Source organism: Sphaerodactylus townsendi, linkage group LG09 (assembly GCF_021028975.2).
Source record: "Sphaerodactylus townsendi isolate TG3544 linkage group LG09, MPM_Stown_v2.3, whole genome shotgun sequence".
Lineage (NCBI taxonomy): Eukaryota > Metazoa > Chordata > Lepidosauria > Squamata > Sphaerodactylidae > Sphaerodactylus > Sphaerodactylus townsendi.
In genome coordinates, this window is record NC_059433.1 from 78,958,751 (window position 1) to 78,982,667 (window position 23,917).

A 23,917-nucleotide genomic window follows, 5' to 3' on the forward strand; every position below is an offset into this window, starting at 1 on the left:
GTCCTCCCCTGCGCGGGTGCGTGCGCCCCTGCGCAACAAAACCCGCGCAGATCCAAGACCCCCCACGCACCCCGGTTCCCTAGTAAACATTTGAATCATGCAAAAACTTTTTTTAAAAAAAGAGAAAAAAGAGAGAGAAAAAACTTCCTGTGGCGTGCCTGCCCTTTGCAAGGAAGTCTCCCCTCCCGTGCCAAAAGTGGAAGCACGCCTGCAAAAGCCACCTTTACTCTACGCGCCCTGCTTGGGTCTCCCGCACAGATCTACACGGGGGCAAGGATCGGCTTCTCCCCCCCAGCCTCCTTTTCCCCCAGCGGCTGCTGTGAGCAAGGAGAAGGAGGAGCCGCCGGAGGAGGCCGGGCCAGGGCCGGCAGCGGCAACCAGGGGCCGCCTGCGCTGTCTCTTTAAGGGCTCTCCGTCTGGGGTGGCGCTTTCTCCCTCGCCAAGGCTCCCTTTGATATTAATAGTGTTGGGTGTCTTGCAACTGACGTAATGCGCGGAGACCGAGGTCCTGACAAGCGATAACGTTGCTGATAAAGCCCTGATCTGCTTGCAATCTCTCCCCCCCGCCCCAGCCTTCTCCCCCCTCCTCTCTCCCTGCTGCTGCTTTTTGGGGGGCTTGTTTGTTTCCACTGGAAGCCCGCCCGGCTGCCTGCCTGCCTGCCTCCCTGCCTGCCTCTTTTGCAAACAGACCCGAGCCACATCCAGGTCCTGCGCTTCTTCCCCCCGTTTTCTCTCTCTCTCTCTCCCCATCCCCAAAGGGGGGGTCGAGGAAGGGGGGGTGGGAAGGCAGATCTCCCCCCCTCCAGCCCCCCTCCCTCCTTCCTCCTCCTCCTCCTCCTCTCTCCGCTTTTCCTCCTCCTTCCTTCCTTCCTCCTTTCCCCCCCCCCCCCCCCCGCCGCCGGTTCCAAAATAATCCCAAGCTCAACTCTGGTTGCAAACAACGGAGAGACGTTTCATGGCTCAAGCGGCGGCGCCTCCATCTTCTGCGCTGCTGAGGTTATTATTATTGTTATTATTATTGCTGATTAATCAACAGGTAAGCGGGCTGTGTGTGTGTGGGGGGGGGAGAGTGAGATTGAAGGGGGGGGCTTGGACAGAGGAGAGAGCGTGTTGCGTGTGTGGCTCGTGTGTGGCGGGGGGGGGGTCAGAGGTGGACATCCGGGGGGGGGGGTCCAAAGCCCCTTCCTGATAACTGCGTGTGTAACAGCCGGAGGGGGGGGGGGGGGCTGGATCTTGCGACCGTACATTGTGTGCATTTTGCAGAGAGGGAAAAACAGAGATGGAGCTGATGGGAAAGCAGGGGGGTGGCGGTGAGTTTCTCTCTCTCTCTCTCTTTTCTTAAAGGGGGGGGGTTTGCAAAAGAGTGTGAAAAGCAGAAGCACAAACGTCTCGGGTTTCACAGACTTTTGCCGGGTGGGGTGGGGGGTTTTAACCTCCCCCCTCCTTCTCCTGCTCTCCCCCCTCTTTTGTGGGTCCCAACCATGTGCTGATGCCTGGGAAACTGGCGACTTGCAAACTTGCAGTAGCCCCGTCGGCGGAGTCAGCGGGGGTCAAGTTCAGCAGCCGAGGAGAGGAGCCCAAGGGAAGCCCTTCCCCCTTCGCCCCCTCCTCTCCCCCCCCCCCCAGACAAGAACTTCTAAAGCGGCTGGTGTCTTTTCGGACTCCCCTCCCCTTTTGTTATGTGCACAGCTTTGATTTAATTCCCCTCCATCTAGAAAAAAAAAAAAGAAGAAGCAGGGAGTCCAGTGCGGGGCGATCAGTTTGGCTGGGATTGCAAATCCGGCGTCCAGAGAGCGCAGACTTTTCCAGTGGTTTGGTTTGCAGCCGGAGGAAGGTGTTTTTTTCTCTTAAAAAACACAATTGTCTGCCCTCCCCTCTTTTAAATGGGGATCCTGACGACAGCCCAAGCTCAAGAGGGGAGACCATCATGAACAGTAGTAAGTTGCAGTGTGTGTTTGGACTTCTGGGTTTTGTGTGCAGCTTGCTGGTGAGGGGGGGGGGGGAGGAGAGATCTCCCCCAGGGGGAGAAAAGCATGTGGCTCTTAGAGTATTGATAGAATTGGGAAGGAGGGAAAGATTGCCGCCCAGGTTTCCTGCCTCGCCTCCTCCTTTCTGGAAAGAGGTGACATTTTGGTGGCGATTGCATCTTTCAGGGGAGTGAAAACTTTTGCTCCTGAAAGGCCAAGACCCCCTGCTCTCTTCCCCCAGGATTGCTATAACTTACTTTGTCTGGCTGGCTTCTTCTGCCCCCCCCCCTCTTTTTTGCCTACACTTGAGATCTATGTGACAGGACTCCCCCCCCCCCCCATGTCTTTTGAAAGACCTGAATGAATATAGAGGTGAAAACTTTTCTAATACTTTTAAGGGGAGAAGATTGATTGCAGATAGTGAGTTGTGAAAGGAAGGGGAAGGGGGGGGGGGGTGGGAAACGCGAAGTGGTTTATTATTAAAAGCTCCAGGAAGGAAAGTTTGCTGGTGTTTGAGGGGGGGCTGCATATTTGACACTTTCTACTCCTTTGGGTTTCTTCTGATCTCTGCCTTTGATCAGAAAGGGACACTGACTCAGTATTACTTCCAGGGGGGTTCTTGGGCCCTGTGTTTCTCTTGATTTTTTATTTTGGGGGTGGTGGTGGTTTTTTTTTTAACATAGCAGCTTTAATTGTTTTTAAAACAGACTGTTAATTTGAAGACCTGGGGCCTTTTGCCTTCTCTCCCCTCCCCTCCAATTTTGGGAGCACTAAACCAGACCAAAAGTACATAGAAAGTCAGACAGCTATCCCCCCCCCCCCCCCCGCATCCCCAAATGTCAAACCTCTGAGTTTCATTGACTGAAAGAAAACAACAACAAAAGCAGATGGCAAGTGATGGAGTAAATATGTCCAGGGCTTCATTCATCCCCTTGAAAAAATGACCATGAATCAATGGGAGAAAGTTGGAGGGATTACAGTTGGGGGAAAACATAAAAGTGCTCGGAGGGAAGTAGAAGAAGCATTATAATGGGGTGGTAAATCTTCTCGTGGTTATGTGCAGTTTTTAGCACCCTGGGAACCGTGCCGCTTCGTAATGATATTTGTAAAAAATAAGTAGGGCGCAAACCTATGGTATGAAACGTTCTGACTTTAACTCTGGGCTAGCGTTCTGTTCAAACTTTGGGAGGTTGGGTCATGTTAAAAAGCAGTCTTCCAACGTGTTGCTATTCACTTTCCGATCTCTTTTCATGAAAAGTGTAGTTTTTTTTTATTTAAAAAAAGAACCTTGTAGAATGTACCATTTCTCTTAAGGATATAAATGTCAGTTAGGGATGCAAGCTGGTGACAAAACAAGAATAAAAGTTTGCTGTAGTCCTTTACAGAACAGAAGGTAGCACAGTTCCCATGTTCACAATATGTCCGGGAGGTGAGAAAGCTTTCTCAAATATCTCACTAGAGTGACATATTAAAAATTTCAAGAGGAGTAAATGTCTAAAGAGAGTTTTTTAAAGTCCTTTTTTTTGGCTTTACAAGTAAATATAAGGCTTTTTTGAGTGCATTAACTATTTCCTGTAAATCGTGATACTGACAAAACCGTCTGGAAATGATATCAACAGTCTTTTTTTCCTCCCAACAACTGTTGTGAAAGTTTGTTACCAATATGGCTCATCTGAATAAGTTGAGCAGTCTTTGTTTCTTCGAAAAGGATAGGAGTTCTTTCTGGTTTTTTTTTTAAAGTTCTAAGTGTTGGTTAAGCCATAGATTATAGATAACAAGTCACCTATGTTGTGATATTCTGTAGCTGCTGAACTTCATAGAAATTCTCAAATCTCCAGCACCATATTGACGCCTGAGATTGACGTGATTAATTTTAGGGGCTGTCTCTGAAAGGAAAGGTTTTTGTGATCCACTGCGCTACTCCTGGTGGGTGACAGTGGTGTAGAACATAAATTTACTTTTTATGGAGCCTGATTGGTTAAAGGTATGACAAACAGCTTGTGACAACATTCTGGTTGCTGTCACTGGCCTTTCGTTGACGGTGGTGTGACCCAGGTAGGGTTCTGAAACTTTGGCCCTAACACACACATTTTATTGTGACGCGTATAAGTTACTGGCCAAAATTTTGGCCACTGTTTATGCTAGAGTAGTTGGATGCCACTCGCTGTGCCTTTTCCACGTAAGCACCTGGAAAATGTGATCTTATGTCACAGCAGTCTTATGTCGTCCAGATTTGTCTTCGTAGGTTTTCGTATGCGTGGTCACAACTCACAATGGTGTTTTCTGGTCTTGTGGCATATGCTGTTCATTCTTTCCAGCAATGAAACTCGCTGTTTTATTTTATGGAAATGCATTTGTGTATGTATATTGATTCTGTGTGTCTCGCTGGAAAATCAAGACACTCATGAAATTATACAGTATATTTTGTTTTTTGTGTGAACGTACATAGCCCATACTGCATAAAGAATATGACCATTTCAGTTTTTCTTGTTGTATTTGATGTATCATTTATACACTGTGATCCTAAGCATGTTTACTTCGAAGGAAATCCCACTGGATTAAATGGGATTGACTCCCAAGTAATTGCTTGGTATTTCAATATTATCACATTTTTTCCTGCGATTCATTTTTTATGTTCGAATATGTGCTTGGAGAATGTATATGCATAGACTGTTTGCAATTCTGCAGCTCTAATAATAAAAAGCAACAGTTTTTATGGAAGAAATTCGTACAGTGGCTGCTCATTGGATTTTAGTATTCAGACCATATTTTGTTTTTCATGCTCTTTGATACTCTAAAGGAGTATCTTAACTTTCCAAATCATTAAGAGTATGTTGACTAGTTACTTCTTGCTGTTGAGTTATGAAGATAGTTCCCTTTGTGGAACAGTTGCATGAAAGTGACCTAAACCTTCAGCTTTTAGAACTTGGAGTGTGTGAAGTTAGTAAGTCAAGAACGCTGTCTTCTGAAAACTATTTACAAAGTTTTAAAAATGTGTTTTTTACTATTGCTAATAATATTTTTCTGTAATTGACAATTTTGTGTAAACATTAAAGTATGAATGCATGTGCTTGAGTATTACTGATTTGCAAAACTTGAATCTAATAACTTATCTGGAGACATGGTCAGAGCTTTCCTGTGGCAACAGAAGTAATGTTGCTGTACTCAAAGTGTGCAAAAAGCTCTGAAGTTTGTTGTGAAATATTTGAGAAAGTTTATGGTTAACCATTTTTAACACATCTAGTTGAAGGGTCTAAAACAGGGGGGTTGTCTACAGAAATGCTAAATGGCAATTATTGACATTTTAATGGTGTTTTCTGTTGAAAAAATAAATTCAAGGAATTCATAGGCCACAATCCTAGGAATGCTTTGGTCGATTCAGATTTCACTGAAATCAATGAGACTTACTTTTTGAGTAATGTGCTTGGAATCGGGGGCTTGGTTAGGGCATTGGCTTTGAAGAGCAATATATTCTGATGTTAGGATTTGGGGTTAGTGCGTAAAATGAAGCTATTCATTCCTTCAGACTGACAACTTTCCAGTTGGTGTTTATCTTTGCTTCATTTAGTTTCCTCAAGACAACTAGTGAGGTAGTTTAGATTTGTATTTTTGGCAGTCTTGGGTAACTGTAAACGTAGTGTTTTCTGTCCCAAGTATTGCACTTCACAATTCAAAATGTAGGTGATTAAAACTAGGTTTGTTTGATTTTTTTTTAGGTACAGAGAAATCTTTGTTGATTTCTGTCAATGTCCCAAAAAATGGAAGATCAGTTTTATTTCAGATATTAATAATTATTATAAACTATAATACAGCTACAGCTATCAATCAATTTTCAGCTGATTATCCTCTCAAATCAATTAATTGATTAACATCAAATAAATTTATCTGCATTTGCACTTTGCCAAAACACTTATATTAAATAGGTGCTGCTTTGAAGTATTGAAGAAACTTTCCACTATTGTTAGAAGGAAGGACCATCTTTAACATTTTCCTTCCCATTTCCTATTAAGTGTAGCACACCAGAAATAGAGTAAAATCCAAAAGAAAAGCAGAAAGGTCAGACCTATAGATTGAAACTTCCCCTTACCAATAATCAACAAACTTTAGTTGATTGATCTACTGGTTAAAGTTTGCAGCCATGTTGAAAAGTTTTAATAATTTTGCTTTTGATGAATACCATTGCCAACTGGCCATAAGAAATGTTGGTTACATCATATTATCTTTGCCTGTCCATATTGACAAATTATCTTCCCTATTTTAAAGACGATAGATCTTTTTAAAAACAAGTATCATACCTTTGGAACTGATATTCTGACACACCAAAGGTAAGATTTAAGTTTGATAGTTAAAATTTCCACCCAAGTACATTAGCTATTTTGATAGTTTTGTGATTACTTTCAGTATAATGAAGAACTGAGAGGAAACTTTGTAGTTCTTTTGTTACCCTGATTTTTGACAGTTGAAATGAGGAAACCAAGACGAACTATCAGAATGTCAAACTGTAGTAACTAAATTTAAGCTAATTTTGTACCATTAATGTCATTTGGGCTAAAACAGTTTAATGCACTATCAGCACAGTTGAAAGACCAACTAGATTTAAGGGGAATGGATTTAAGCCAAGTTAATTCCAGTTTTTGATGAAAATCCTGAGATCTCTCTGATCCTTTTGATAGCGTATGGACTTCAGTGGGACTTTTGGCTTACATAAGTTTGTAATGGATTAAGTGTGTATCATGGCTTTTAGAGTAGCTCAAAAATGTAAACCATTGTATTGTAAAGATTTGCCTAGGATTTAATCTTACCCGTGCATTGATTTTCAGTATGTTTTTTAAAAGATCCAGCCAGATCCAGCCAGATGGGTCATATTGACCCATCGTATAGTTGTCTTCAAAGTTTTTCCTCATGCATCACTCAAAATAGTGGTGTACTGTGGTAGCTTGCCACTGCTTAGCCCAATTCTTTATATTCATACCAGATATGTTGACAAGAAGTATGCCTCTTTACCTTAGAAGGCTTTGAATGGGGTCATAAGAGTACCTGAATAAAATTCCACAAGCTCCTCAAAGTGGAATCTATGATGGACACCCTAGAACTGTCAAGAACTTTTCTCACTTATCTGCACTTATCTTAGTACTGTTACTTCCATATGACTCCGTCTAGTACAGTTACTAATTTTGTCTTTTATGTGAGGATGAATTACATGCAGCTTGAGATGACCAAGTATGAAATGGCTCCCTTATAAAGAGTAATATGAAATGCCATGTTAAAGTTCTTCAGTTCCGCATGCTTTTTAAACGTTCTGTATATTTGTAAAAGGACAGTTGACTTTAGTAGATCACTTTGTAGCATTTTCTAATCTCCTGATCAGACTTTCGACATGATCTCAATCATGCTAGAGCTGTTCAATTCCGTTTGCTTTTTAAAAAAATTCTGTCTGTGCATGGAAAAGGCCTAATAACTTTAGTTGATCACTTCATAGCCTTTTCTAATCTTCTTACCAGATTTTTGATGTGATCACAGTCATCTTGTACATTTTTGTCTAACGAGTTGCGTGGTACAATTTGTTGTCGTCGTTGTGTTACAATTTGTCAAAAGTGTTGTGTGTTGCTAAACAGACACCTGTATCCCAAGATACACCTGTGAATCTTGGGTTAGTGTCCATTGCTAAATCCTCTGTACCACTTCAAATGTTTGGGTGAGTTGAATTATATTATCGTTGCTTAGCTTCGCAACTGACAAGCTCTGTATTCGCAGACATTTTTTAATTCCAGAGTTGCGGGTGATGCTTGAGAATTTCCCTCAGTGCAGAATGACTTTTTTCCCCTCTGAAATTTATTTTACAAAAATATTTAATTTTTTCCAAATGTACTGGTCCTTTTAAAAATGTGCAATAAAGCCTTTACAAGAGGCTAGACACCTTTCCCTGGTGGTTTTATTTATGCAAGAAGGAAACTTTCTCTCCCTGTTTCTTGCTCTCTCTCTCTCTCCCTCTTGTTTTCTTTAAACTGACGTAATGCCAAACTTCGCTTTAAAAGAACAGACAGAAGTAATTGGTAGCTTTTAACTTTTAATAATGTTCTGGATTGGTTTTAGTGGCCTAACTGCCATTTTTTAAAAAACGACTCAAGTCAAACTGGGTTTGTGGCCAGAAGAAGAAAGACCCTGTTGATAGAGTTATTTTGATTCTTGTTTTTCAATAGTTTTTAAAACTTTCTCTGCTGCGTTTTGTTATGTATCTTCAAGTGCGCTTTGTGAATGTCGGTGCATTTCAGGTAATGGTAACTTCAGCTGTTTTTTAAAAATTAAAGTTTCCCTAAGGAGCTTTGAAATGCCTCCCTTTTCTCTTTTCCCTTGTTCTTCCTCTTCTTTAAATTGGAGAATTAGATCACCTGGGATTGATAATCATTAGTAAGTCAAATTAGTACTTTTAATATGTCGAAGAATAATTTACACCTGTTAATGAAGGGGAAGAACCATGTAAACAGAACAAAAAAATTCAAAGAAGAATAATCAGCCAGTTTCCAATAAATCACAGACGATTCATTTAAACATACATTCATTCTTTTGTTCAATCTGTTATTTATTTTACACTTTCCCCCCTTGCAAATATGACACTATGAAGAAGAAAAACTACCCACCTATAAATCTACACGGTGCATGATAGCAATTTTAACTTTTTAAACTATTCATTTTCAACATTTCGTACTTTTAAAAATATTACATATGATATTACTTGCTTCATAATCTTCTTCCTTCGTATGCCTTTTTACTCCCAGTCCCTAAGCCTGTCTTTTTTCATGCTAGCACAATAAGCCTGTCTTTTTTTCATGCTAGCACAACATAAATTAAGGAAGAGACGTTTTGGTGCGTTTGACGCTGGGGCGACTTCATAAGTTGGCAAAGTTGGGAAACTCTCAAAGGCCGAGACAGCTTGTGCCAAATTTTCCTTCCTTTAGGGGAGGCACTCCACCCAGTTGAAGGGTACCCCACCCAAAGTGGAGAACTATAATTCAGTGGCACCACTCTTTAAAATGTCAATTCTCCCTGGAGTTCAGATCCTAGACATGTCTCGATTTTTAGCCTTTGGTTCGGTGTCTCTGTATTCCAGAACTTTCTCATCCGTAGAAGCTCATTGTTGGGCTACATCTGACAATCTTGCTTGAGGAAAAACTCACGTAGATATGAGTGCGATTTAGTAATGGTTTCAGGATTGACATGTAGGATTTTTATCAAAGCTAATGCAACTATATTTTTAAGTCACTATCTAGAAGTAGACAGTTGTGAATGTCCTGTCCATTTTTATGATATAAAAGTGTTCCGATTCAATATCCTGTTAACTTATGTTCTATATAGCAACAATAGATTCTACAGCACAGTGTAAATGAAGTACACACTTTAAATCCTATTTAGTTTTGTTAACAGCGACAGGATTCACCTTGGTTTCAGTCCTGATAGTTTATTTTAATCAGTTTGTGGTCTGAATTATATATTAATTTCCTTGCAAAATATAGATTGGTACCTAGCATTGCATAGTTGTTCAATCTGATTTTCTCATTAATTTATTTTTCAGAATGAATAGTTTTCCAGTTTCAGCCCATCACAACAGATATCAATAATATCTGGAAATTATTTGTTGTAATGTTGAGATATCACAGTGTTGAAGTGTTCTATTTTTTTTTTCATGATTTAGCTAGGAGTCTTCCAGATTAAGGAGGCTGAATTTTTGAGAGTCATTGCCTCTTCTCCTAACATGTAACTTAATTAGTTTAATAACGAGGGAGAAAAAAGTTGTTGAAAAGCCCTTTTTCTGTGCAAAACACTTATGCTGACTCTAAATATGCCACAAAACCCCGAGGTGGGAGGGTCTGTACCACTTCAGACTTGGGGTGGCAAATTCCACCACTGAATTTTCAGTATGCAGTAAATAAGTTTTTTTTTAAAAAAAACTTTGTGCAAGAAAAATGAGTTAGCATGTGAGGAACGCTGAGTCTTTTGTGTGCTTTTTTGGAAGGTTTTTTTTTTTTAATGTAGGGGATTGTTGAATGTGACGATAAAATCCCTTCTGCCATCTTTTCCTTCTCCGCATGTTGACCATGTTTAATGCGGAGTGTTGGTTTTATTTCCGTGTTGTTAGTTTATTTCCAAATCTATTTTTTTAAAAAATTTTCCTCTGTTTTACATCTTATTTTTTATTGAAAAGAAAACCTCCATTTGGGTGGCTTAAAAACCTGACTATGGAAGATGCATGAAAAAGTTCACCCATTACGCTTATCTTCCTGTACAAGATTTATTTTAATGCTGTGCTTCAGTTTTGCCTCAAACCATTTCAAACCACCTCTGGGCCAGGAACCTACCATTTCTGGGTTCCTGAGAGATTAAGTATGACAGTTTGCATTATATAATGAACAGCAGTATTGTTTGAACAAAGGTAACATATTTTGATTTGTGTACCCCCCACCGCCCCCACTGTTGGCAGTAGTGTCTGTCTAAAATGAGGAGTGATTTAACAGTGTAAATATCTGAATTGTTTTGAAATATATAGTATAGGGAATATATAGTATAGTATATAGGGAATATATAGTATAGTATAAAGTATAGGGAATTATTTGGTCTGTCTATATACAGTAGATTATCTCTCTCACACCCAGAAAGTTCACGACACTATTTCTGCCTTGCTATATTCTTGTATGGGTTTTTTTTGTGCTATGCGTCCTGAACTGCTTACTTGTTTCTAACCTAATGTATGAAATAAGTGTGCAGTGCATGCTTATTAAAACCTAAGAAAGTTTTTGGCGTGCTACTTGTTTGTTGAATAGAATCTATCCTGCAGCCACATTGACTTCTACTGCTGATGTTTTCCATCATTATTACAGAGTTATGATCTGTAAATGGTACCCATGTTCCATTGAAGTCAGTGGCAAAACACCTCATTGGTTTTAATGGAACACAAGATTGTAGTTATAATTAATGTTGCAGGGTAAAGCTAGATGTAAGTCTTATTTTAAACGCTCAGTGCAAATACACTGGGATGCTTTTGGAGTTTATGTTGCCGTGATCAGATGTAGCTTAGATTAGGAAAAGAACAGCATCTCATCTGATGATGTTTAATATGACTTTTGAAGTGCGTCCTTTTACACACCGTGCAGTAGTTTTCACATTACAGCAGAACAGTAAGTGTTTCCATTGGCAAAAATCAGTTATGAAATAACAACCCTGAAATTTACAGAAGATGGCGTACATTTGTTAGTCAGCAAAAAGCAAAACTTTGTCTCCATGAATATGTTTTAAAATGAGGATTTTAAAAAATTTGAATGATTTACATAATGTACAAAACAGACTGGTTTAACATGCAGTCCATTGTTTAGGTCTACGTTGGGTCAACCTTTCACCTCTGGAAAACAGATAAAGTTCCCCTCTCTGACCCCTTCAGGCAAAACTCTGCAAAAAAAGATTATTCTTTCCCTCTGCCTTGAGGGTCAGATAACTTTGGCTCTTTTCAACAAATAGGAGAAATTAATTCCCAAATGGATGGCTCTCCACTAAGGAAATTCTGCCGTCCAAGTTCTACATGTTCGCATCTCTGAGCTCTTTGAAAAATACACTCCCCTCTTGATGTCCCCTGTACCATCTATATACCATCGTTGGCATTGCCGGTCCCCTCCCAGCCTTGGGATCGGACGCTGCTTTTAAATGTGGATACTGTGATGCTGCTGTGGTTTTTATGCGATTTTAATGTGATTTATATTGTGTAATTATTGTATACTGTTGGTCTGTTGCCTCTGTATACCACCCAGAGCCCTTCGGGGATTGGGCTGTCTATGAAATACAATAAATAATAATATAATTTTCCAATGGTAAGAGAAAGGCACAGTTTGTTCTGTGTATCTACTCAGGTTCACCCCACCACCCAACAAATGAGGTGCTGCAAATATACAAAATTAGTGCCATCCAGTTGCTTTTTTGAGTTGTCTTTCCATGGAGTAATTAGTAGTTTGCTGGGACTTGCACTTTGTATTCTTTTTGGATAACTGGATGTAATTTAATCCCATACATGGTGGCTAGGCATATTGTAAGAACGTGACTACTTCTTGGATAGTAAATCTCATGTTTCTGGTGTTATGGAAATAAATTATATCCAAAGGTGTTAACAGCATGCATCTGAGTTGAATGGCATTCCTCAGTTTGGACCAAAGTGTACTTCAGGTTCGTTTTGACTCCCTAGAATCAACCTGAACGGCTAAAGTACGTTTTTGCTTTTACATCTAAAGATTCCATACACTATACAGTATTATGCATGACTAGGTTAACACCAGGTGTATGCCAAGCACACAGTATTTTTAAGGGCTGTGAACTACTTTAAAGTCTTTTTAAGGCATTGTAAATACATATCATAGCATCCTAATGCATGCGCTCTTCTGAGGGTAGTTAATGAAGATCTTGTTTGCAGCTGATCAACACTGAAAAATAATCTGTTTGAAAAATTATCCTGTGATGTCTTGCCTGAATCAGGCTGTCTACGTTGATGGCTTAATGCTGCGAGGTTATTTTAAATGATCTGTTTGATTTCGGTGTGGGCCAGTTTCGGAGACAATCCTATTAAGATTTCCACTAAGATTAATGAAGTGATTGGGTACCACACCCAATTTCCCCCTCTAGTTTGATAGAGGCCACATTATACTATTGAGAAAACTTCCGTATACTGCTAGATTGTTGCAATCCATAATCTGATAGTGATCCATACGTTTCTTTTTTCCAACGCAACACTGGTATCGGTATGAGTTTCTTGAGAATGAACATAAACAACTCTGCCCTCTGTACAGTAGTCATTTTCCCCCATCAAGAAGAAATGATCTTTAGATCTCTGCTTTTATATAGGCGACACTCTCTCATCTGCAAAGCGTGATATGGTCTCTCATTGCCTTGTTCCCGCTTCTCTTCCCTTTCAAAGCCTTTTTACACTTTGTGTATGTACACATACGATGTATCCCTTCTAAAAATATGTGCAAACTCCCCAAGTGTTACACATTTTTTTACAATGTTTGTTTTGTCCTTTCTGAGCCCTTAATGAGTTTAAAGTATTTACTGTGATGTAACGAGAATTCTGACACAGAGACTTACAGGGGAGGGATGGGGGGGGGGGGGGGAATAGCTCCCCAAAGTCCCATTTTTATTTGTGACGAGTTTTGTGAGGTAATCTAGATGAGAGTATTTATGGGCTCGGGAAAAGTTGAGAAATCTTAAGCGACTATTTAGTTCATTTTGTCGTGTTGGGATGTAGTAATAAAGGATAACAAACTCAAAGCTTCAGTTTGATTTGGCTGGCCTAAATTATTTTATGAACAGGGATGCAAGCGTGACGACTGGGGATGAGAACATCTTATGCGCAGAAAAGAATTTGACAGGAATTTAAGTCACTATTCATATATTTAATTGAGGGGATCGTCCAGCTGAACTTGGTCTTTGTTGGAGTCTGTAGTTCCAGTTGCTGTGCCAAACCATACAGCTAGTACCAAAGATGCTATACAAATGGGACTTTCTAGCTCATTGATCGGCATAGTATCTGGAGAGCTAAACAATTTGCCATCAAGTCACTTGTGACTGATAGTGGCCCTATCTGTTAATGACCTCCAAAATGTCCTATTATTAACATATTTGTTCATGTCTTGCAGAATATATATATAGCTATTTTCAACCCTATTTTCAACCCTAAATCTAATTTGTTTGAATAAATCTGTACCCGTTTTCAAACAGTTGGTCTGGATATAGATGTGTTGTTTGGGAACAGTTGGTCTGGATATAGATATGTTGTTCAGCAGTCTTGGTTTAAGGTTCAGATGAAACCAATGTAGAGATTCAGTGCCGGGTCAACACATGCCCATGCAATCCACAGAAAGCCCTAAATATTCCCACAGAAATGCCCAGCTAAAGCATACTTAGTAAAGTTCCGTGGGATAGTCGAGTAGAACCTGACCTCACAGTTAAAAAGTCAGTTGGGAGAAGGGGCTTCCTGTCCAGATCTAGTGTCAAACATCAGTTGATGGAAACCTCTGTGTGTGTGTGTGTGTGCGCGCGCACATGCGTGTGCGCGTGCAAAAGCATTTCAAAACAACCATTGTGGAGAAGCGCTCAACCAAGGTCGCTTCTAGCCCCGGTCCACATGGTACAGATGACTGAGGAAGAGGATATTTATGGAAGGTCCACACCAAATCTCAACAACTTTAAAAGAGGCCTCAATATCTGGCAGAGAGTCCCAGCTTCTTAAGCCTAACCCACCCCAACTCGATTCTCAGAGATGGGTAAGAGTCCTGCTGAACCAGAGCATCTAGGTTAGCATTCTGTTTCTGGCAATGACAAGAGCTTCTAGGAAGTTCATAAGCAGGGGCTGAAGACAATTGTCTACCAACAGATGGTATTTAGATGTTCACTGCCCGAACATAGAAGATCTATTTTGCTAGCCATTAGAAGATCTTATCTTCTGCATGCTTTATTGTAGGTTCAAATCACAAGGCATTTGTCCTGCCTTGGCTATTTCTTTTTTTTCTTGTAATTATATCAGTGGTTAAAGCTTCATAAATGTGATTGCAGTCTAGTGTGGAGTAGTGTCCTAAGAATGTGAGCCATAAACTATCTGTGGTTGAAATCTTGGTCTGGAACAGGAATATGCCAACAGTGTCATCCTAACCAGAGTTATACTGTTCTTTGTCCATTGAAGTCAGTGTGCATTGAAGGCTGTAAGTCTGTTTAGGATTTTACTGTACATTGCCTTCAGCGAATCACTGTTTCTGTGCATCAACTATCTTTTATAAGGGGTTAGTGAAGCTGGTGTAATTTATAGGGTGGTGCTTAATATTGTGAGATAATGTGTTTGACACAATTTGAATGTTTTAAAGTGCTGCCTGATCACAGTTCCAAATATTTTTGCAGTCTGTTGCCAATTGCATCTTTCTTGGTATATTTGATGGATGTAGAGATTCAGTAAGTTGTGAGAATGGAATAATGGAATGTTTTTGAGAACTTTGGAGGCGGATTAAATGCAAAATAGCAGTGAAAGTTTTTTTGTATTTTTTGAAAAAAGAAGTATGGTAGCTTCAGTTACCTTAGATATTGGGGAAAAAATATGACTTGCAAGTCAGATACCTATTTATGTCTAGAGCAGACATTAAAAAATTCAAGATTAGACTTTTTTTTGTTTCTGAGTTTTGAAAGCGCCGTAAGTAAATACACCATAGCCTGAGTTGTCTGATAGTTATAGTTGCATCCTGTGTTCGTGGCAAGGCTGTAGAAAATTCCACAAGAATTGTGGTGATGCTTGTTTAGCTAAGAAGCAGTTGGAATGAATGGTTTTGAATCAGTCCCTTGTAATTTTATTCTGCTTTAGTAATTCCATAGATCTGAAAGCAGGAATAACATCTCGCAACCCCCCTTCTGCCTTTTATTCTAAATAACCTGTTGTCTTGTCAGCTTAATAGAATTGCTTTGTGGTTTATTTCCTGAGTAGTACATAGACATAATTGAAACCACTAGCGATCAAAAGAAAAAAAAAGACGCTTGTTTTGTAGACCTTCAGTGTCACTAAGAACTACAAAAAAATTTTTTTTTTTTTTTTTTGAGTTTTCACAAACTTTATTGTTTAAAAAAATTAAGTATACACATAAATAAACAATTACATTCCAATTATGTTTGTACAAAGAAAATTAACGTTGTTTCTACCAAGCAACTTTTTCCGGGTCTATAAACAAAATGCTTGGTTAGTTCCTTCTCTCTTTACAACTTTAACTTCCGCATTGGTTTAGCTGGATCTGAGAATTAAACAGTGAAAAAAAACAATATATACTAATAAGAGTTATTATACTTATTAAATATATAACTTCTTCTAATGATGTATTTAATCTAAGTCAATATACATATTATACATTTTTTATTATATTATACCATTACTTCTTGCCTCTCTGTAAGCACACTCTTACTAAATATTTGTTTCTTATCCTTTTCAATAAACTGAAGATAAATCTTTCCATGTCCTCTCAAATTTATTCCAAGGTAGCTCCTTAATTTTGACTGATAGCCTATCTATATCCATATGGTCCGCCTATTTTAGATAACCATTCTTCTCTTTGTTAGGTGACCCTCCTTCCAGTTTTTTTGGCTATCAGGACTTTTGCTGTCAGAGTCATGTATATAAGAACAGTTCTATATTTATTTTAGGAATCCTTCCTATTCCTATATTCAATAAATATATATTTCTGGTGCAAAATTCATTTTGTGTTTTCATTATTTTCTTTATATTTTCATGTATTATCTACCAAAATTTTTTAATTTTTGGACAAAACCAATTTCACATATGCATCATATTTCCTTCTTCTCTTTATGACAGTGCCAATGATTTCACATTGGTGTTTTTATTTATTTTTTACAATTGAATTAAGTTATGTACCATCGGGTGGTATAATTTAAGATAATTCTCAATTCTAGGCTCAAGGAAAACTTTGCATTTATTTTCCAGCTACCCCAATCTTCATATGCTATTGTTTTTTTTTTTTATCCCAGCCCATTTTACCATAACATCTAAGTTGGCATTTTCTTTTCTCCGCCTGTAGATTCACTAATAGCTTGTATAATTTGGAGAGTCTTTTGTTTTATTCTAACAGTAATATTTTGTCTAACTCGGTTGGTTTTTTGTTAATTGTCCATTCCATCATGTCCTTCCTGTATTGTGATTGTATTTGATGATAAGTAAAACCAACACACATTTCTTGTCCAATTATTATCTCTTGTCTTTCCTTTAAGTCGTGTGTTGTCTTGTGTCCAAGTTAGGGTGTCAAGGTATGTCAGCCAAGGTTTGTTGCTATTGTTTTGAATATTTAAACAACCTTCGGTTCTTGACAACCAGTAAGGTAATTCTATTATAATATGAATATTTGTATTTTTCCCATACCGTTAGCAATGCCTCTCCTAAATATATGATTATTGAAAGTCCTATCTTTTTCTTTTCTTCAGGGCCAGAGATATTCATGCCAGCCTGCCCTGATGTTGTAGCCCTCTATTTCCAAAAGTTCTTCCTTATCTAAATTGATCCAGTCTCGAACCCAAAGCATCGCTGCAGCATCATAATACGTTTGAAGATTCGGATAGGCAAAGCCTGCTTTCTTTTTATTTTCTATTAATCCATACATACTTGATAATGATGTCTCTTTTGATTCCAAAACAAAATTCAATAGGATCTTTTTTCCATTCTGTGATTGTTTTTGGACCATATAACAGGTAAGTTTCGAAATAAGTACATTATCTTGGGCAGTAAAATGGTTTCTACTATTTCGATTTTTTCCTGTAAATGAGATGGGTAAGTTGTTCAATTTTAACCAGATCTTTTTTTTTATTTCCATCCATTTTTTCTTATAATTATTATTAAATAATTGGTTATTATTATTTTCAATCTCTATCCCAAGGTATTTTACTCTCTTTCTCCACTTGTATATATTAGTTTCTAGGGTTATTTTCTTTTTTTTCTTTTTCTGTTAGGTTAAAGCCAAGAATTTTTGTCTTTTTCCTGTTTAAAGATAAATCCTGCTTTGTTGTCCAAATTGTTCCACTGTATTAATGGTTTGTATTAAGTTCTGCATTGGATCGCCAATAAAAGAGTACTAAATCATCGGGCGCATGCCCTTTAATTTTATATTTGTTTTTTTAATCCTTAGTCCTTTATAGCAATTACTGCTTCTTAGTTTTTCTAGTAAAACCCTCTAGAACCAGGTTAAATATCAATGGCTTAGCATGGGCATCCTTGTCGCGTACCTTTTTGTATCTGTATTTCTTTCGATCTTATTCCATTTATAATTATATTAGCTCTTTGCAGGTCGTATATACTGCTTATCGATTTTATAAAGCTTCCTTGCAGGCCCATTTGTTGTAGCTTACGTATCATAAATTGCCAACTGATGTTGTCAAACGCTTTTTCAGCACTTCAACGAAGATAAGAGCTGCTTTGTTGCTAGGGTTCCAGTTCAGGAATTCGGCGGTATTTAATTACTGCTCTAATGTTGTCGGTGATACTTTCGTCCTCTAATGAATCCAGTTTGATCTTTTTTACTATATTGTTGTACTCACATTCTGCAATCTCTGCGCCAACACTGCTGCAAAGATTTTATAATCTGTGCTGAGTAGTGATATCGGGTCTAAAACCACCTACTGTTAAGTTCTCATCGGATGTTTTTTGGTAATAAACTGATGTTAGCTTGTTTCCATGTCTCTGGCATTTGAGCTGTCAATGCAACGTTGTTTATGACTTCTAAGCTAATTTGCTAGTACCAGGATATCTTGAAATACCTTATATAGTATTGGGCTGTATAGTCACTCTGGTCCAGGGGTCTTATTCTTTTTTGCCTTCATTATTGCACTCCTGGATTTCTTCCACATCGAAGGTTTTATTTAACATGTGATTTTTCTATTCTACCTTTTACATTATTCAGTATGTATTTTCCCATTTCTAATTCATTTTGTTGTCCTTGTTTATATAGATCTGAATAATATTTATTTATTTTTTCTATTATTATTATTTGATCTGTCAAGTAATGCCTCCTTCTTTTAATTTGGCTATTATCTTTCTTTCTTTTTCCTGTTTTATTTTTAATGCCAATCCATTTTCCTACATTTTTCAGATTGTAAAAAAGTGTTTTGGTTTCTATCTCAGCTTTAGCTTATTTCTCTAAGGCTTCTAATTGCCATTGGTCAAAATAAATCTCTTAATATTTTAATTTGGTTTGTTATCTTCTTATTTCTTGGTTGTTGTCGTTGTTGCTGTTCCAGGGATGTAAGTTCTTTCATTAGCTCTTTTTGTCTTTCTTTTTTTTTTTTCCTAAGTTTGCTTCTTTGTCAAAATTCCTCTGATGAAAGCTTTGTGGGCATCCTAGATAATTTTCTCATCATCTACTATTCCTTCATTAAATTGGAAATATTCTATTATGCTTTTTTCCTACATTCTTCTTTCTACTTCTTTTTATTTTCCAAAATATAATCATTCACACTCTATGTCCATGAATTCGCATTAAATTCTAATTGCCATAAAATCGGGTTATGATCAGAGAAAAATTCTTTTCGGCAATAGGGAAATATCCTTAGTTTTAGTCACTAATTGTGGGGATGTCCAAATCATGTCTATTCGGGTGGCAGAATTGTGTCTATATGAACAAAAAAATTCAGCCTCACCCCATTTTTTTCCTCCACACATCTTTTTTTAGATGGTAGCTTTCCATCATGCCGAAAAAAAAGCTTGAGGTGCAACTTTACTGAGTTGGCATTATTTACCCCTTTTCTTTTTTTCCTTAAATTTTGTGCCAGTTGTTCTTGTCTTTTCTGTGGGTCGACTATCCCATTGAAGTCTCCCATGCAAACCACCTTTTCATAGTGGTAGGCTGCTATCAATACTCTTGTTAGGGTTTTTATAGTATTGTTGCTTTTTTTCATTAGGGTGCATATATCCCTAGCAGCAATATTTTCTCCCCTGTCACATTTATTTCCACTCCAATATATCTTGCTTGAGTGGTCTTCTAATTTTAATATCGGTTTTAGATGTTGCTTAACATATAACGCTTATTCTCTCTCTTTTTTTTCTTTTATGTGCAACATGAAAAAAGCTCCTGCTGCGATTTCCTTTTGATAAGTTCTTCATCCTTTTTTTTTAATATGCGTTTCTTGAAGGCATATTATATCACACCTTTGTTTTGTACAGGAATTGGAAAAATGTCCTACGTTTTTGTGGTATGTTTAATCCATTAATATTGTTTACTAAAATCTTCAAATTCATTATTTTAACGCCTTTTATTGTGATGAAGACAGTATTGTCTTTTGTCTCTTTGGCTCTCTTTGCCAATATCTTTACCATCTCTTCAATCTATTTACAATTTTAATACCATCTTTCTTATATCCTTGATATGTTTTACCTATTCTTTATTATTTACTCCTCATGTCTATCTTTAAGTTCAAAACTATAAATATACTTCCAACTTATCATGTTCCCTTTTCCCCTTTTTCTTTCTGTTTTCCTTCGAAATTGTGGGTACGAAACCAAACCATAGAATCCCCTATATCAACTACATATATACATATACAGAGTTACACATATACATACCCCATCTCTCTCTATATACATTTTTATACTTCCTTATTTACAATATTATTTTTACCCATGCACATCCTCTATTCTGAACCTTCATTGATCCATTCATTCAATCTTATTTGTAAATATACATAAATCTACTAGTCCTATATCCTATTCTATATATTTTTTTTTAATGTGCATGTTTATATACCCTCTAGGTGAGATAAGGGGTGGTTCAATGTATATATTTTCCCTTCTTTTTTTCATCTTATCAACTATCAACTTGATTTATCTTAGTTAATATAACTCTACTACAAATCTGATTGTTGTCCACATATTGTCTTTTATTTTCTAATTACAACAAATAATTTACCCATGTATGTAGACTTCTACCTAACTATAATCAAATATTTCTCTTATACATATATATATACATACCCACCATAAAGAATATAGGGGGGCTAGTTCCTTATATATTTCATTCTAGTTTAATCAACTTAAATTAATCAACTTAAATTATCTACTTGGTATAATTCTTATTTATGTTAAGGTATTGTCTAAGTATACATAAACTTTAAAAATGGCAAAGAATTAATTTCTCTATATAAACTATATATACATCTTAATTTACCAACATTCTATGTCTCATTTTGTCAGTTCTTTTTTATTCTTCTGCATGAAGAATAAAAAAGAAGCGGCGGCAGCACCTTTTGGAGGCTGCTGAACTCTACACCCTTCACCGCGGCGAACCCCTAAGTTATTGGGGGGGTAGGAGACTTCAAGGAGCTGGAAGAAATCCTGCCCACGCCGAACCCTGTTTGAGGGGAGTCCGTGAGTTGAAAATCCGTAATTGGGAGCCTGAACGGACGGGAAAGCTCGCGGAGACGGTTGGGGAAGGGTGGAGGAGCGGGGGAAGAGCAGCCTTCCCCCTTTGAAGCAACGTAACCAAACCCTAGAGACTTTACTATTTTCAACTTTGCAGTATTAATAGACAGTTTAGTGAAATCTGTACTACAAAAGAGCACACAAATTCTTCTTAAAATGTTACCAATTTCTATATAAGGAAATAAAGCTACAAAACGGAACGGGAAACTACTTAAATTAGAGGGGAGAAATAACAGGAGAAGGGACCCCCGGTAATTCGAAGAAGAGCGAAACTTAATTGAATATACCGAGAGGGGCCAGGAGACAGAAACCTCCCAAATAAATAAGGAGATAAGAAGCAGTCACCGATATAACAAGAAAAGGGAAAATAAAACTTTACCGCTTTAAGGACAGGAGACGAGACGAGTGAATGGGTGGAGTGAACGGAGGAGGATCCGCGGTGAAGTGCAAGGAAGTGGCTGCAAAACCATAGAGAGGTTTAATTAGTCATTTTGGCACGCTTAAAGAGAACGTGGATAAGAACTTTCGCAAAAAAAAATTAGAATGGCTAAATAAATAAAAATAAAAAGGGTGTAGCTGTGGAATTTCTTTTTGTGGGTGAAAGGACTGGTGGTTAAAGAAACTTATGCCTTTCTAGGACTTTTGGTATTTATGGCCTCGAAACGTACATCTCAAGAGCAGAGACTCAGCCATGTAGTAAAAGCCTTTGTAACTGGAATCGGCTTCCACTGTATAGGCATATGTTGACGTATTTGTTTCTTCCTTTTTATTCCTACAGAATTGCTTTCTGACAGGAAAAGCATTGAAGAGGCTTTATTTTTTTGTATTAAAAATTAACCTTGGGTTTTGCTTTTTGGCATTCGTTACCGAGGACGGGAGGAAAATAAAAGTGTTTACTTGATTCAGACTAGGTAAAAGTGCTTAGGATTGGAGGGGCGAGAGTCAAAGAGAAGAAAGAAATGGGAATCCTAAAAATCGATGTTCCGAATGTTAGAAAAAATGAAGTGGCTTTGATAGTTTCCCATCATATTTTTGTGTCTTCCTAAGTTAAAATCTAATCCTTCTGTGTCCCGAGCAAGTGAGCTGTTTCCTGTTGAAACCGGGTAATCTAGCAAGCTATAAGATTTCTCTGCCGCTCCCTTATTCCCTAATATTTCACAGATTTTGGGTGGGTGGGGGTTTGATTCTGTGTCCAGAGGATGCCATAGGAATTGAGACATGTAATGATGTTACTTAAATTTACCAACCCTATCCCCCGCCCCACCCTGTGCTTTCAGGGATACTTGCTTTTTTCTCAGATAAGCTCTTAATGACCTGAAAGAAAGAAACCAAATTTTGTAAATACAGGGCAAACCATTCCTTGTCAAAAATAGGCGTTTACCTTTTGGTTATTTTGACTTCTTGTACATTATGGTTTTAAACAGTGTTTTTCTTGTGATGTTGCATATAGGACTGAATGGAACTCAGATTTCTTTGGTGTATGTTAAGAAAAAAAGAAAAAAATCTGTCTTCAAACCTCTACTGAATCAGGGTTGGATCCAGCCGATGTATGTCACACCATTTTTTCTTTTACTATAGCCCCTATCCAGGGATTCGCACCACTTCGGCAGAACCTGTTGTTAAAATGGTGCTTGTAAACAACCAGTTGTTAAATTATTTGAATCCCTCCACCAGAACCGGTTGTTAAATTATATGAGTCCCACCACTTCCCCTATCCCATGTGGCTTTCATTCATACAGGTTTCATATCCCAAAGAATCACTTTTTTATGTGATGAAATGGAACTCGGCTTTCATTTTTCATCAGCAGAAAAACTCACTGGATCCAACCCAATACATTCTGTTACTTACAAGTCTGTGTCCATGTTGCTACAAATAATTTCTGTTCAGATGCATGATTTAGAAACGAGACCCACGCTCTTTTAGTTTAGAACTGCTAATAATTGCTAGGTTGTGCTTTTTCTTAATGGTGGGTCAAACCGTGACTCCATGTAGTACACCTTTGTTTGAGATGGGTCTTTGCACTTCATCTTTGTCCTGTGTGTTTAGAAAGCTTACCCCTTCATTCTTCTGTTATTAGTTTATATTAATAGTGTGTGGGCACAATATAACTCGATCTTATCAGATATAAGAAGCTTAGCAGGGTCAGGGTTAGGGTTGCATGACTACTGAAGAAGAAGCTACAGAAGAAAGCATTGGCAAACCACCTCTGGTTCTCACTTTTCTTGAAAACTCCCTGCCAGGATTTCCAGAATTTGGTTGTGACTTCATGGCACTCCCATGCATTATAATTTATGATCCGGAACGCACCTCTTTTGAGCAGTCATTGTTCAGGTTTTGTAAATACTTTTAACATACCAAACATTCATATTTTATATTGGAATGCCAAGGTGGAAAATATCAATATTGTTTCACCTTTTTTTCTTTTTTCTTTCCTTAATTGATTTTTTAAACTTTTAGACCACCCTCCCCTGAAAGGCTCAGGGCGATGTTTTGGTTGGGGGTCACAGGGATCAGGTGTGTCAGGAATACAGACACTTTCGGGACAGTTGTCTTTTGACTTTACAGAAGTGGAGGTAACTGGTATTTCTGTCTTTAATGAGTTGCTTTTCCTTGATATATATCCCTAGGTTTTGTTAAAACTTGTTAATATGGAGGAGGGGTTTGCTCTTTTTTCCATTCCCGTCCAAATACCATCCAAACTTTTGAGTAAAGTTTAAGTGGGTTACTCAACAGTCTACCTACTAACCTTATACTATTTTAGAACTTCTTTTTAAGATAACTATTCCAGCTGCTTTACAAAAAAAAATAAAGCTGTGTGTGAATCTCAAGAACAGTTCACGGTGAGGAAAGATTCTCCTCTGTCCCTTCTGTGAAGAGTCTGCAAACTAGGATAATTGGGAACCGTTCCACTACTGTTACTATGATTTTTAAAAACGACCCTGCTTTCGTCTGACAATATTTATACTGGCA

At 38.0% G+C, this 23,917-nt stretch overlaps 1 protein-coding gene across 8 annotated transcripts in view; it reads left to right on the forward strand.

Annotated features, from left to right (window-relative positions):
• Window positions 1-430: 430 nt before the first annotated feature.
• Window positions 431-23,917, forward strand: part of TRPS1 (transcriptional repressor GATA binding 1) — a 259,624-nt gene continuing 236,137 nt past the window's right edge. For 2 of the 8 annotated variants that reach the window (XM_048507198.1, XM_048507202.1), the window contains exon 1: window positions 431-1,036. Coding sequence is in view for 3 of the 8 variants with exons in the window: in XM_048507196.1 (XP_048363153.1) it covers window positions 1,490-1,937 (448 nt within the window). In the remaining 5 variants the exon portion in view is untranslated. Of the gene's footprint in view, window positions 1,037-1,280; window positions 1,311-1,385; window positions 1,938-23,917 lie in introns of those variants that run through there. The other 6 variants (XM_048507197.1, XM_048507201.1, XM_048507200.1 and 3 more) reach the window with 5 other exon arrangements.